Consider the following 15,095-nt stretch of genomic DNA (forward strand, 5'->3'; position numbering starts at 1 on the left):
CTCTTCCATAGACTCTAATGTTAAAATGGCTCAGAAGGTTCGTTTGAAAATCAGAAGAGCATGGTGTCTTTCCACTGTCACCACGTCCATATAATAAACTCCACAGACATGAAAACTGAGAATTTGGTAGACTAGACATTGCTGTCGCTCACAGTGAAAGAATTTTGTCAATACGACTTTTACTTTTCATTTGGGAACGATTTGTTTCGGCCTGACTTTTCTGTTCATTTTAAGCAGCAAAAGTGAGGCGCATGTCTGTGTCCGTGTGTATGGAGCCATTGGGTGCGGTCACTATAGCAACCAGGCTCACACCTGCCTGCTTAACGAGCTCTCTCTGCCACTCTGCCAAGATTCATCTTAAACACTTCTCTTTCAACTGCTGCTGTGTCCACAGTGTTAAAGCCATCATTTTACCCTCAAAACGTCGCCATCGTTGTTCTTTTTCCAACATCTTGTCTTTCAAAGCTCAGAGATGTAAACTTTTTAAACTGTGTGGGTCCAAGTGGAGGGATCACATTTTAGTCATTCAGTGATTCAAAGAATATGACCTTTTAATATTCTTTCAGATGTTTTCTGACTCTAAATGTTCTTTTCTCATTTCTTAGGTTTTTCTAATTTACAATTAAAACATTTTCAGCTTTTTTCCAACTTCTTCTTCTGTGTAACCTTCAGCTTTTAGCAGTTCAGCACTTTTGTTTTCAGGTTAAATTCGGGGTTTTTTTTTTTTATCTCATTCAAAATTTTTAACTTAAATTCAGTAATTATTTCATTTCAATGCATACATTCAGATTCAAGCATTCACACTGCAGTTTCTTCAGAAAATGCACTTTCTAGTAATAATAATAAAGATTAGAATAACAATACTGTGAATGCTTTTCAAGCATTCACACTAATAATAAAGATTAGAAGAACAATACTGTGAATGCTTTTCAAGCATTCACACTAATTATCTGATTATTGGACCATCAATAGTACCAGCCAGCACTTCAGTATATAAACACAAAACAAGGAGCAAATAGCCAGCTTTGTCAGTTATGTAGGAGCCATTAGGCATATGTAATCCCCAGCTTCCTGCAGATGCAGGGATCAGATTGGTCAGCTGGAGCGCCGCTTCATTCACGATCTCCTGCGAGTGTACATTATCTCTCCATTTACGTAACTCATGCCTGGCGCAGCAGGATTACCTCAATTTAGCTGCTTTCCCCCTTGTGTCTCTGAAGGGACACCATTTGGGTGACTCCCAGAGATCTCAAGTACTGCGAGTAGACTCTCAAAAATATATATATAAATATTTTTTGACCCAATAATCTGATTTCTCTACAGTTGGTTCCTGACAAGCTGATTGTGATCAATTCCAGCAGATGCTGCCAGTGTGAGTAAGAAACAGAGGGCTAAAAAGCACCTGGCTGATGCAAGATGGCTTCAGTCTTTCTACACAAGTGAGCAGACTGACGATAATGTGCTGAATAACTAGCAGGGGGCACTCTCACTCACAATGAGATGCATTTTTAAAAAAAATATCAGGCAAACAAGACTGCTGGTACTTCAGCTGAGCAAAATTTGAACAATTGTAAACTTTTAACCCTGGCTCTCAGCATAGAGCTGGTATGCCCAACGGTGATTTTTTGTTTTTATGGGCTGATGTCTTTTTGTTTGTTTGTCTGTTTGTTTTTTGTAATGGTATAAACATTTAAAGGCGTGGATTGGCTAATTGGTCATGATCGACTCTAGGCTGGACCAATTACAGCCGATGAGGTTGAACTTTAAAGTTCTGTATTGAGGTGAAAAGGAACGCAATTTGTCCCATACTTCAGCTAGAATGAAAACAAAGACGCAAAGCTGGAGTTTTTCTGCGTCTTTATGCTGCACAGCTGCCTCTTCTTCTCTCATTTTCTCCCCCTCCTTCTCCTGTTGCTATTTCAATCATGAAATTGATCAATGATCAGCTGATCGGCTTTTCTCTCTTGTTTGTTTATCGTCCCCTTTGCGCCAGAAAGAGGAAACAGGTGGAGGTCGCGCTAAACAACAGCAGCATGTTTAAGCTTGATCAGCTGTTGTTAGAATTTATTTAATATTACTTTCTAGTATCAGCTGATGTTTGCTGGAGCCACAGCTGTAAAAGCTGCTGGTCATGATGTCGGTTTGGATATGTGGTGAGAGGGAAACATGAAGATGAAACCAGGAGATGTCCTTACTGAATCATCAGAGCTGAACAGGTGATGGAGGAACAGGTTTACCTTTTAGGTGACATGAATGAGTTGAAGGGAAGTTATGACCTGTTTCTGAGAAATAACACCAGGATCCTTTTTTAACGTAGCTGGCGGCTGATAACTGTGCAGGGGCGAGTCTAGCAAAGTTTTGCCAGGGGGCCAGGTAGGGCATTAACAGGGAAAGGGGGGCACAAAGAAATACTTTTCTTTCTTATTTTCATTTTAAATGTCTAGCTTTTAATAAATAATTATCTGAATCTTACAACCAAAGTGGTCATCTGATGTAAAATGTATAGAAATTCATTATTGCATATAGTAAATATCCATCCATCCATCCATCCATCCATCCATCCATTTTCTTCCGCTTATCCGGGGCCGGGTCGTGGGGGCAGCAGCCCAAGCAGAGAGGCCCAGACCTCCCTCTCCCCAGCCACCTCCTCCAGCTTATCCGGGGGAACACCAAGGCTTTCCCAGGCCAGCCGAGAGATATAATCTCTCCAGCGTGTCCTGGGTCTGCCCCGGGGCCTCCTCCCGGTGGGACATGCCCGGAACACCTCACCCAGGAGGCGCCCAGGGGGCATCCTTGTCAGATGTCCGAACCACCTCAACTGACTCCTTTCGATGTGGAGCATCTGAGCCCCTCCCGAATGGCCGAGCTTCTCACCCTATCTCTAAAGGAGAGGCCAGCCACCTTTCAGAGGAAACCCATTTCCGCCGCTTGTATTCGCGATCTTGTTCTTTGGGTCACTACCCACAGCTCGTGACCATAGGTGAGGGTAGGGGCATAGATCGACCGGTAAATTGAGAGCTTTGCTTTTACACTCAGCTCTCTCTTCACCACAACAGACCGGTACAGCGTCTGCATCACTGCAGCCGCTGCACCAATCCGTCTGTCGATCTCCTGCTCCCTTCTTCCATCACTCGTGAACAAGACCCCGAGATATTTAAACTCCTCCAATTGGAGGAGTTTAAATATTTGTATGTGTATGTATGTGGTTTAGAGACATCCAGGTGCCACAGGTAAGGGAAGTGATGGGTCACTACTCAGGAATCTGAGACCACGTGACCATGCTTTAGCTACGGCGGAGTCAGATGAGGAAGAAGAGAGAGGAGGGGTGACACCGGCAGTGTTTTTTTTGACAGATGTTTTTAATTTTTTTAGCTGCTCTTTTCCCTCATGAAGCTTTTCCTTTTCTCACACTGTTGTTGTAAATAAAAATGTATTTTCATTGATAAAAAAGTTTACATTGACCTGCTGCACCATCTCATGGTACAAAATGGTATTACAGCAAAATATGGCCTGGGTCTATCTAAGCTGAACTTGGTCTCTCTCTTTAGCACAGTGCATAGGAGTTTTGGACATAAAAAAAACTAAACATAGTAGTTCTTCCACATCCCCCCCCCCCAAAAAAAACCCCAAAAACAAACAAAAAACAGTCCAACAGAGGACAAGAAAGAGTGTACACAGCTCAAGTTACCATTTGTCTTTGATTTATTTGGACAGTAATTACAGGATATACATAGTGTTTCATTGAAACAACAGTGTAACACTGATGGGCAAAGCCCTCTTTGCTCCTGAGGTCAAGAGTTGGTTGACGTACTCTCAAGCGGAGATGTGCAGAAACAACATTTTGCTGTGTTTGTGTTCAGGGGCCAAAAAGGAAAAGAAGACTGATACCGCTCAACAACGGGGCTTTCACACAGTTCCTAAACGAGAATTTCAGTCAGTCTTAACGGAGAAGAACCGCTGAAGCTCCGATGCACTGAAACAAATTTGGTATTAACCACCTTGGGATTTGTTTTGTTTTACAGCTCCAATACAACATTGTACAAAAAAAAAAAAAAAGCATATTTACAGGTGAACTCAATAGATATATATATATATATACACACATATACATGTACACGTACAATATTATATAAATATAGTAAAATATTTTAAATTACATTGATTTCACGGTCTTCCATAAATAGATGACAACATTTCGGTGACGTGTGAATGTTGGAAGCACAGTGTGCCATCTACGACGGGCTCTCCACTCGGTGGGAAGGAATCCGCGTCGAGCTCTCTTGTTCGTTATTGTTTGGTTGAAGGTGTTCAAGAGTGCAACCTGTTTTTAGTTGTTTCTTAGGTTGTTTTTTTTTTGCAAGTTTAACAGGTATCTTATAACCACGGCATGTGGTCAAAATTCAAAGTATTCTCCCATAAAGAAAAAATTTCAAGTTTCCCACAACCCCTGAGTGGGGGAAGTGGAACCGGGAGGCTCGCAGGCCTTCTCAAAGCAGTAGTGTCGTCGCTGCGCAGACCTTCAGCAGGTTATAAAGACTAAATACAGTTTCAGGAGAGACCTCACGCAAGAACCTCTGCAGCGCCCAGTGCTGGGTTTGAAAGGGCAGGTTCTGTTGAGTGACGCACAGTTTTACAAGGAAAGCTGACACTGTTAACAAGGTTGCAGAGGCTTGGTACAAATACTGAAATAGGCTGTGTTAGGCCTTGCCTGTGAAAACTGACAAGTGTGCTGATTTTAAGTGCTTTTCACTATATAATTATGCTTTACAAACACAGTTTTGGCAAAGTTAAAAAAAAGAAAAACTGTTGTAAAGAACGTAACTAAGTCTGTTCCCACTTGTCAGGATTTGGAAAATTCACAAGGTTTTTCTTTTGTTTTGTCAGCAGGATCTATTGTTGCCGAGCTCAGAGGACAGTTGCAGCGTACCTGAGCATAAGCTCTATTTTGAACTCTATGACTATTTCTTCTGTGGCGTGAGGCACGTTAAAAGAATTTTGTTTTCAGCTGTACCTTTAGTAACTATTCAAAAATAAAAGCAAAACAAAGCCCCATACCTCAAACTATCAAAACACGAAGAATAAAAATGAGCAAAAATGACAATGAAAAAAGTTGCAATAAAAACAGAAACAAACAAAAAAAGTAAAACGCTGACGTTGTGGTCTATCACAGCATACTGTACAAAGTTCAGATACATTCTCTTGGAATGGCATGGTCCGTCGCTCAGCGAGTCAATGCTGAACATGAAGCGAGTTCTTGTGTTTTTCTTTGTTTACAATAGGTTTGATGTTGGTTACAAGGATGTCGAAGAGCCAGCAGCAAACAGCAGGAGAGCTGGAGGTTTAGTGTCCGCTGTCGCTTGTGGCGTTCTTGATCCAGTCCAGGATGATGAGGGTCATGCTGCCAAGCATGACCACGATACCGAGAACGAGGAAGACTAATGCCTAGAGAGCAAAATAAGATCACAGTTAGCTAATGTGTTCATTCACACCAAGTTAAATGAAACCTTTCACAGTTCAACAAATGTGTAATTTGTTGTCTTCGGTTCAGTATAAAGCTAATTATCTTACTTTAGCTTAGCAATGCAGAAGATAAAGCCCATTTGTTGCACTATTTGTGTTATCCTTTAGTTAAAAATATGAGAATTAAAGAAAAAGAAAAAAACAATCAAACATAAGAATTGTGGTTTTGAACAGAGTTAATTCAAGTGTTTGCTTAATATGAAGTTAAACTAAAGGGCTAATTACTGCAGCTACAACCATGTCGAATTCTTGGCAAGGAAACAAATAAGTGTAAAGTTCCAAAACTGTTCATTTCATCGAACTCCATCTTACCCCGATCTTTTGCCTAGACTTCATGGACTCTTTCTTGACCAGTCTGATGTAGAAAGCTGAAGGCAGGATGAAGATGAGCATGGCAGCAGCAGAAGCTCCTGACAGAGTAAAGACATTTGACATTTTAGTCACAATCCTTTCTTTTACTGTTGCTAAGATGTTATTACAGTATCTTGTATGCAGACACATACCTATAAAGCCAAAGATGTCCCTGATGGTGGGAACGAAAATAACCAGGGCATTTGTGCCAGCCAGCAAGAACACAGTGATGGCAGTGTGGCGAACCCAGCTGAATTCCTTAGAAGGGCACAGGAGGTGGTTGACAGTGGTACGAATCTGCACAATGAGAAAGACACAGGGAGGTTATTCCACATGACCGATTATTTGTAGTAATTCATATTTTAGAATCTCTGTGACATTTTTTTTCAAACTTACAGGGAAGAGGACAACAGGGACAGTAAGGGTGACGGCGGTCAGCACGGCCAGACGGACAATCAACAGGAGCACATCAAACTTGTACACTTTGGTGTAGGTATGCAGCAGCTCATCTCCCACGTGCTCTATAGACAAAGACAACAGATGTCCTCCACTTAAGTCAGGGTTAAAGTCATCTACTCATCTAGAGGACTGTACATGGATAACTAATGGTTAGAACCTGATACCATTTTATAAATTAAATTTTAGAAAAAATTTAAATTTGCATTGTTAGTCAAAGATTTTTTATTATGAAGTTCTATAAACGCAAAGTAAGTAAAACCTTATATATTATATCACCCATATTTATATGTGTATATGTGCCATTAGGATTAATAGCATAAAAATTTGCTTCATGACAAGCTAAATTTCTTTCATATCTTTGCAATCAGTGTAAAGGTGGGAGTAGCTGCTAATTAGCTTATCTTAGTATAGTAATTTGGCTACACGCTATTTATATTTTTAAGAATCTGTACTACATAAATAGTAAAATAATAATGAGAAGAATGCTAGCGCTTCAGAGACGTCTCTGGATCGAGCTAAGCTAACTAGCTAATGAAAAAAGCAAACATGTTTTGACTCTGTTTTTTGGGGTCTAGTTTTTACATTTTCCTTTGCCTTAAGCTGTGTGCTTATTCAGATTTTTTAAATTTTCCGCATTTAAATTTAAGCTAAGCTAACTGAAATAATGGTTTGCTAAGCCTTGTGGTTTTACAAAGGTTTGCAGGTTGACATTAGCATGCACAGCAACAAAAAACATTTTGTTTCATTTTTAACACCCTGTTATGATATTTTAATGTAAAATAAGTGTTTTACTAGAACTAAAAAAGCATTTTTTTGTTAGATGTATATTTAAGCAAGAGTTTTACGGCCACAAACCACCTAAATTCTTTGGCGACTTCTATGTTGTTTTAGGAGTATTTAAGTAGGTAAAACAAATATAATTTCGCAATGTCGACTCATCCCGACTACAAACTGGTGGAGGGGGGGGGGGCACGCCACACTGTCACAGTTTTCACTATCACTCTCTTGTATAACTGCTGGTAAGTTCCAGGAACATTTCTTGGTGGTCTATCAGTTGTTTTTGTCATGACGCACGGGAACACAAACATGCTAGCACACTGCTCAGTGGCATCAGGTGGGTTTTTTCACAGTCTTGCATAACTACTGTTCCTGAAAGTTTCTCGCTTAACCTTAGATGACAGAGCCCATTTAACATTTTGTATAACTTCTTGTGAACTGGTATAGGTGTGTGTTGACATTAACTGCGTCAAGAAACTAAATTTAGTTACATTTTTTCCCCACGTAAAAAATTTGTGTACATATTTACATTTTTACTGTCTTGACTTACGGTTAAAAGTCAGGTATCCAAAAAGGGCAGCCAGCAGGTACATGATGAACATAGCCAGGAAAGAAACATTGGCGACATTCTGCATCTTCTTGCGGGAACGGCTGTTCAGCAGAGAGTTGAAGACATGTTTTATTTAGACAGCAGACAAAAATGACTGTAAAAAAGTTGTAAATTGTGTTTTATATGTCAGGGAAATTTAAAAAGACGGCAGTGTATACTCACTCTTTGAGCTCGTCGTACATGGGCAGGATGGCGGGGTGGCACACAAAGGCGAAGGTAATAATAGGGACAGCATAAACAGTCTAGGGAGGTAAATAAAATTCATTAAACTAACGTCTAAAAAGTAGAAATGATTTCATTATGGTTTATTTCAATTCTACAGATGTTCTAAGTCTTTACCTGTGAGTTGACAATAAAGTATTTTGGCTTGCAGGTGTCCTCGTCAGAAGTATTGTCGCTGTGTGAGCTGTGTGAGATGTTCAACGAATGAGTCAAGTTGTCATCGTGAATATCAGGGAGAGGGCATGGGATCTGGAACTTTTTGATGATCACCTTGAAGGAGCAGAGAGCAAATTTCCCATTTTAGCTCCTTATTGTAAAGAAGCAAAGGTTCATTAAAACCACATTTACGGCATGATCAGAAACAAAGACTTGACTGTTGTTGTGCTGTCCTGTTCCACTATTAAATGAATTCATTTGACTACATTTTTTAAAACAAAGGAATCCCGCTCTGTTGTGTAGGAGGAAGGGATTTCACTGGAAGACTGAAACTCAATTGGCAAAACAAGAACAGGCCAAAGGATGTGTGTAAAGGATATGCGGTGATACGCTAACATGAGGAATGAGGAAAGGTGTGTCATACTCACCACAATCAGAAAAAAGACCATGCACAGCAGTGACAGACCACTTGTGTAACCAAGGTAACCTGAAAGAGTGAAAAACACAATCATTAGCGATGCCCTCCTGTATCACGTCACGCTACGCTATTAAGATTTTAAAGCTTTTGAAATCTTGCACGTGTGCAAGTGCGTCACTGACTTTGAACCCAACCCTGTTCAGAAATGCATCTGACTCGCAGCACCCACCCACAAAACACACACACACACACTTTCCTTACCTAAGTTCTTTAGCAGCGACAGGGGCAGGATAATGCCAACACTAACCAGCAACACCAGGTAGTCACCGTTGACGTACCATTGACTGAAATACAAGACAGAGCATGTCAGTGTTAGCTAATGGAGATCACCAATGAATAGGTAAAGATTTCTGTAGCTGTGTTAAAGGGGCAACACAAGTTGTTTTGCAGTGTTCTACTGTGAAATCTACTGTCAATGAGTTTGAATTGTTTGTTAGTTTTATCATCTTTCTTGTGTATATCTTGCATATTAAGAAGCTTTGATCTTATTACAAACTGATGAACCAGGACCACAAGTAATTTAATTAGCTACGTGATGCCGAAAGCAGCACGCTGAATCTACTTTCCTGTGAAATCCTCTGCAGCTTTTAGGGCTGATCAAACCTCTCAGCCTCTGCACACTAGCTGACAAGAACTGGCCTCCGCAAGCATGACTGCATAGCTTACAAAAATAGATGTAACAAAGCGGCACAGAGGAGAGCGAACTACATCAATTTTTTAAACTCGAAGCCGGGTGGCGGTGAGATCATCCCGCGCTCCATCTCTGTGCGGCACCAGCTGCATTTTCTAAAAGGGCTCTTTGAAAGAGCCGCTCAGAAAGACAGAACACTGTCCGTCCATTTAAAAACAGCCAGACAGTCCTCCTACACAGCTTGTGCTCCAAGCAGAGCGACAAAGCCGCTGCTTCACCTTCCCCGACACTCAGCACTTGAAAAACAACTGGCAGCCATTTTGCTTAACATGTCCACCTCGAGTGCTTCTTTCGGGCATTCCGGTTCTCTTTCATTCCTTCTAGGAATTTATTTTTTTCACCAACACCTCCCTTTTGTAGTCCTAGTGCAACCAGCAAACATTCCTATTGGGGCGAGTAAACCATGCTGTATTGACATTTAGTCTACATCTTTGGCTGCACGACAAATGGTCTGGTGGTCTGACCTGAACCACTACCAAAATCGAATCAGATGTTCCTTGGACAGAGGCCAGCTTGACTGATTTATCCTTGGATTTCTTGGAAATAAGTCTACAACCTCCAGGTTCATTATTTGATTTGTTAAAAATATTCATATAAGTAATGCGCCAGTTTCAGCAGTGTTTCCTGTGTTAGGTGAAATAAAGCAGTGAAACATGAAAAAGAAAGAAATGGCTAGTATTACTATAAAGCTTGAAAATTCAAAGCCACCAAGCAGAGCGTTTAGCTGCTAGTGGAGCCATCCAGCAGTGTTTGTATGACTTTCCCCTCTTCATCTAAACACAGCTTATGTTTGTTTACAAGAAAACACCACACGGTGCATTTAAAGAGGTCATGTCGGCCAGTTTGAGGCGCTGTGTCTGTTGGAGCGGTGCGCACAGACATGCAGTCATTTCTAACTTTTCCAGACCTGCGTTTGTGTGTGGAAGCTGCTAAAATATCAAAGTCACTCACTCGTCGTTGGCTCCTGTGAAAGCTTTTATAACAGTGGGCAGCTCGTATTTCACGATGTAGAGGTAGCTCGACATGGCTGTTGGGGAAAAAACAGAAAAACAACAACAACACCAGTTAGCACATTTTCCTGTAAAACTGAGGGAGAAAAAAGAAAAGGAGGAAACTCTGCCATAAAAATAATGATCTCTAATATTTGGCAAGGGGCCCAGATGCTTGTAAAATGACTCAAGGTTTTACTGGAAGCTACAAAAACAAACAAAACAAGCTGGTTTCCATCAACCAAGGTTTCCCCCCGTGCCTTCCCCCCTCCATGCTCTCATTGCAGACACAGAGGAGCAGTGTTTTAGCTTTCTGAGTGAGCACATGTTGGATCTATTACAGTTACGTAACATTCATTTTTCTTACCTCCAATGTTCTGCATGGTGATGGAGAGGGAGGCTGCGAATTTCCCCGGTGTCCCGAAGGCTTTGTAACCCAACTGCTCGTACACCAGTGCGCCTAAAGACACAAAGAATTGTGGATTTAGAACAAAAGTATTTTTAAAAAAATACACACTTGGCATTTGGGGATGTTTGTCTGATAGACTTACCCCCTTCATTGGCCGTCTTCAGCAACAAGTGCACAGAATACAAGGAGAAGATGGCGACAGACGCAAGAAGAATCCTGTAAACAGACAAGGGAGAGCTTTAGCTGTATGTTTACCTGCGACCTTGATATAATTAGGAGATTTAAAAAAAAGAAAAGCAGAAAAATCAATGATGAAATGTTCTGATCAAGGCTGAAGTGCTGAACATGGGCCTTTGAAGGCCAGTTGAATGACAAATGTATTTTCCTGACTGGTGAACAAACACATTGACATTTGGCTGACGTGAAGGTCACATATTGCTGTGCAGGGTCTACTGATCATGTCTCACATCCCTTCTCTCTTGTGATGGCTCAGATCTCGTGTGTTTTGGGAGAATTTGCCGTTAGGATGATTTCTGCTCCAAGAGCAAAGTGTCAGTACCTTTAGTGTTTCCTTCGAGACCTGAGCGTGTGCAAGTTTGCAATCTGCCTTGTCAAAAACAAACCCAGAACTCTAAGTTCTTTGAGTCACAAGCAGCATCAGCAGGAATCCAAAGGACGAAAGGTTTCCCTGCCCCTGGGATGCTGCAGAGGCAGCACTGTACACTCGGCGTTATTAATAGTTCAGATGAAAGTAAATCTCTTGGCCTTCTGAGACTTGTCTTTGATAAACGCAATGTTCAGCTGTGTGTCCAGCTGCTTTAGTGGCTGCTCGTCTGTCTATGACGTCCTTATTCTGTCTCATCTTAGTTTGCAAAGGCTTGATCTGCTTTACTAGCACCAGACAGTACTTCAGCATATAAACACAGAGACATAAGGCGCAGGTAGCAAGGTTTGTCAGCTGGGTAGGAGCCATCAGGTGTTTGTAATCCCCAGCTTCCTGCAGATGCAGGGATCAGACTGGCCAGCTGCAGCTCCATTCATGATCTCCTGCAAGCGTACATTATCTCTCCATTTACGTAATTCGTGCGTGGAGCAGCAGGATTACCTCGACTTAGCTGCTTTTCCTGCCACTCCCTTTTGTTTCTGACTCCCAGAGATGTCGAATACTGCGAGTGGACTCAAAAAAATATTAGATTTTTTATTTGGACCCAATAATCTGATTTCTTTCAATTGGTTGCTGACAGACTGATTGTGAAAAGTTCCAGCAGATGCTGCCAGCGTGAGTGAGAAACGGAGGGCTAAAAAGAAAAAATTAAGAAATGCAGCACGCGGCTGATGCAAGGTGGCTTCAGTGTTTCCACACACACAAATAATGTGCTGAATAACCAGCAGGGGGCACTATCACTCACAATGAGATGCACTTTAAAAAAAATCTCAAGATTGCTGGTACTTCAGCTGAACAACATTTGAACAATTGTAAACTTTCAACCCTGACTCTCAGGGTCGAGCAGTTGCATAAAGGACACATAAACACTCTGCTGGCGGCGAAAAGTCGTCGTGCAGAGATTCAATGATTCAATGAGATGCTATACATCACAAGCTGTCACACCAATGCAACAGACAAAGCCATACCTGCCCGTGCTCATCTGAGCCGAATGCGGATTATGAAATAAAAACACACCAGTTTTGAGTCATGCTTATTTGGTTTTCTTTACATCTTAACCTCTTGACTCTGGTGTTAGCTTAAGGAGTTTCTTTGTTTGTTTCCTTTTGCCTCTTTGCATTGGACAGACGTAAGTAATAGATGCTTACACAAACAGGGCGATGCCAGTGTTGGCCATGGCAAAGGACAGACCCAGGATGCCACTGCCCATGATGGCGTTGCCCAGGTTGAAGACGGACATGCCAAAGGAGGCACTACCCTGGTGCTGTGGAAAAGACGCAGGACGGTTAGGACAAGATGAGACATCACATCACTGGTTAAAGGAGAAAGATAAATGTGCTGGAGGAAAAAGAGAAGCTCTTACAGATTCAGTAGCATACTTCTTCTTGCCCGTGTGTTCAGGGAGGAAGTTTTGGCACTCTGCGTCAAAATCGGGGTATTGGCTTTAAAAGAAAAGAGAAGAATCAAGAGTTATTTTTGTGAAGTGTGGTTTATACCATGTGCAGTTTTCAGTTCTTAAGTATATATTTTTCACTATAGTGTGTGTAAAGTGAGCCTTACCCATCCAGTGGCACCTTCTTTGGGCATGGGTATTCACTGCTGTTTGAGCTGCTGCTGTCATCTTCTGGAACATTGTTGAAATCTCTCATCTCGGGCATTTTAAAGCTAAAAAAATAAATAAAAAAAGTTGTTTTAACTGTTAATTAACTGTATTTCTTATATTTCTGTATACTGCGTCAGTTCCTCAGTCTTTTCCCCCCATTTCTAGCTGTGCGCGTTCACGCTGCCTTGAGAATAATCAATATTATAGTGGCTCCACCGCAGCGTTACTCAGGAATCTGAGACCACGTGACAATGCTTTAGCTACGGCGGAGTCAGATGAGGAAGAAGAGAGGAGGGAGGAGGGGTGACGCACCGGCAGTGGAAAAATACCAGACCGGCATCACCCCAACTCTTCCATAGATACTGAATGGCACACACACATACAAAAGAAAAAAGCCGCAGTACACGCGGACAAATGTGACACTTTGCGCACATTTCCCCCTCAAAAATCGTCTTAAAATCTGGACTTTTCACTTTCCTTTTTCTTGAAACATCCCATTTTAGAAACTGCCAATGAAACAAAAACGAGGTGACAATCAGACATAGCTGTCTAAATCGGGCATATAGTAAAATAACCTTCTTGGATGACTTTTACGCACATGAAGATCCAAACAGAGCCACAATGGCATTAAATGGTCAGAGCCATTTAATGCCATTATTCCCATGACCCGACCGGCTCCACTGGAAACAATGACACGTGTTGTCCCTTTATGGGCATGGCTCTCCCATTTTGCGCAGCGGCCGTGGCTCAGGCGCAGGGTTATCTTTAGAGCCTTTTCAGATTACACACAAGAGACACTTTTCTATGTCTTTCATTTCGCACTGTGTGTGTTTTGTGATCTGTGTGGCAGTAAAAAGCCCGTGTCCTAATACATGCCCAGCACTGCAGCATCACTGTCAAGCGGACACTCCATTATTCATTTATTTGGATCAGGGCTGACCTAATAAGAGAAAACGCCTCGGGATTCTCAGACAATGACATGTTATGAGTCTTTAGTGAGAGATCTGCACATGTACTGTGTACTGTGACAGGAAATCATTCTGTTTCACACTGATTAGCTTTTAACACCCGATAACAGACGATTTTTAATTAAAGAAAAATACCTCGCATTAAAAATAAAAAGGTAAAGACATAAAATGTGCAATCAGAAACTGTGCAGTGTGTTAAAACTTGTAAAGATTTGATTTTTTTAAATTTCAAATACTGTTCCGCCCACATCCGCCAATTTTCCCTCTGACGGTAAACGAGAATGTCGACATTCTTACCTTTTGAAGATGTCTTAGGATGCCTGAAGATCCTTTCAGTAAGAAGAAAAAAACGTCCAGACGATTTCTTTATAAAAATCAGCTGATCCTTGAGAAGACTATGGTTTTTTTTAATATATATATGTATATATATTTATAAAGACTGAAATTTTGAATGAATGAATGAATGGACCTACTAGTAGACCAGATCTGACTTTAAAAAGCATAAACAGAAACAGGCCAAGGAGCAAAAAGATAAATAAACCGAAGCAAAAACGCGAAAAGAATTTCGATGTATTGACTATTTGAATCAAAGTCCAAGAAATGCGGCGAGCTCGGAGAGAAAACCCAGTTCTGCTAGAAAAAAGGGGCGAGGGCTCTTCCTTTTATAGATGCCACATTGCATCAGCCCAAACCAGCAAAGAGGGAGGAAGAGGGTGGAGACCTTTTACGCACGGTGACGTGGTTTGTGTACAAACAGATTGACTTTCCCTCGCTGGGAAACCACGGGCGCTCTCTGATACATTTACAATAATCAAACCACATAAACACTACACCAGTGCTACATAACACACACAAATGTCTAAATCCGTGGATAACTAGGCTTTACTTAATTTTTTTATAGTAACATATATATCAGTTCAGAATTTTCCGTTTAAACGTTCTCATTACTTTTATTTTATTTTATTTTTACTCTCAAGTAGCTCTACGCTGGAACTCTCTCATGGCTTTTTTGTGCGATTAGGATTGCTCTGTTTTGAAAGCAGAACTTGGCCTCGCTGAACCCCACAGATACACTGTGAAGCTAGTTAAACGCTTTTTCTTTTCTTTTTTCTTTTCTTAAATTAAGGTAAAGTGAAGACTCAGAGTGCACTCTGAGGGCCAGAGTGTCAGTCTAGATCAGGATGTGCCGGAGCTTCAA

At 41.3% G+C, this 15,095-nt stretch overlaps 1 protein-coding gene across 1 annotated transcript; it reads right to left on the minus strand.

The window, feature by feature from the left end:
- Positions 1 to 3,679: 3,679 nt before the first annotated feature.
- On the minus strand, positions 3,680 to 14,550 carry LOC147309530 (sodium-coupled neutral amino acid symporter 2-like). Its single transcript, XM_086268814.1, has 16 exons — positions 14,195 to 14,550; positions 12,887 to 12,991; positions 12,690 to 12,768; positions 12,475 to 12,590; positions 10,805 to 10,878; positions 10,621 to 10,713; positions 10,216 to 10,291; positions 8,775 to 8,857; positions 8,524 to 8,582; positions 8,057 to 8,209; positions 7,880 to 7,959; positions 7,658 to 7,758; positions 6,268 to 6,392; positions 6,024 to 6,168; positions 5,833 to 5,930; positions 3,680 to 5,442 (listed from the first exon to the last, which is right to left on the minus strand). Exons 2-16 carry the CDS (start codon positions 12,982 to 12,984, stop codon positions 5,341 to 5,343), a joined length of 1,482 nt encoding a protein of 493 aa, XP_086124940.1. The 5' UTR covers positions 12,985 to 12,991; positions 14,195 to 14,550; the 3' UTR covers positions 3,680 to 5,340.
- Positions 14,551 to 15,095: the final 545 nt, after the last annotated feature.

The sequence above is a fragment of the Aulonocara sp. 'chitande type north' Nkhata Bay genome, linkage group LG17, assembly GCF_057382095.1.
Source record: "Aulonocara sp. 'chitande type north' Nkhata Bay isolate Kocher_YH1m ecotype deep benthic linkage group LG17, A_spYH_male_GT1.1, whole genome shotgun sequence".
Lineage (NCBI taxonomy): Eukaryota > Metazoa > Chordata > Actinopteri > Cichliformes > Cichlidae > Aulonocara > Aulonocara sp. 'chitande type north' Nkhata Bay.

What these genes read in the sequence shown, in the direction of transcription:
- LOC147309530 (XM_086268814.1), bottom strand. Translation starts at nt 12,984, where the DNA reads ATGCCCGAGATGAGAGATTTCAACAATGTTCCAGAAGATGACAGCAGC. An exon ending in AGAAGTATGCTACTGAATCT is followed by an intron (nt 12,591 to 12,689) that starts GTAAGAGCTTCT and finishes TCTTTTCCACAG; the next exon opens with CACCAGGGTAGTGCCTCCTT. An exon ending in ACTTTATTGTCAACTCACAG is followed by an intron (nt 7,960 to 8,056) that starts GTAAAGACTTAG and finishes TTACCTCCCTAG; the next exon opens with ACTGTTTATGCTGTCCCTAT.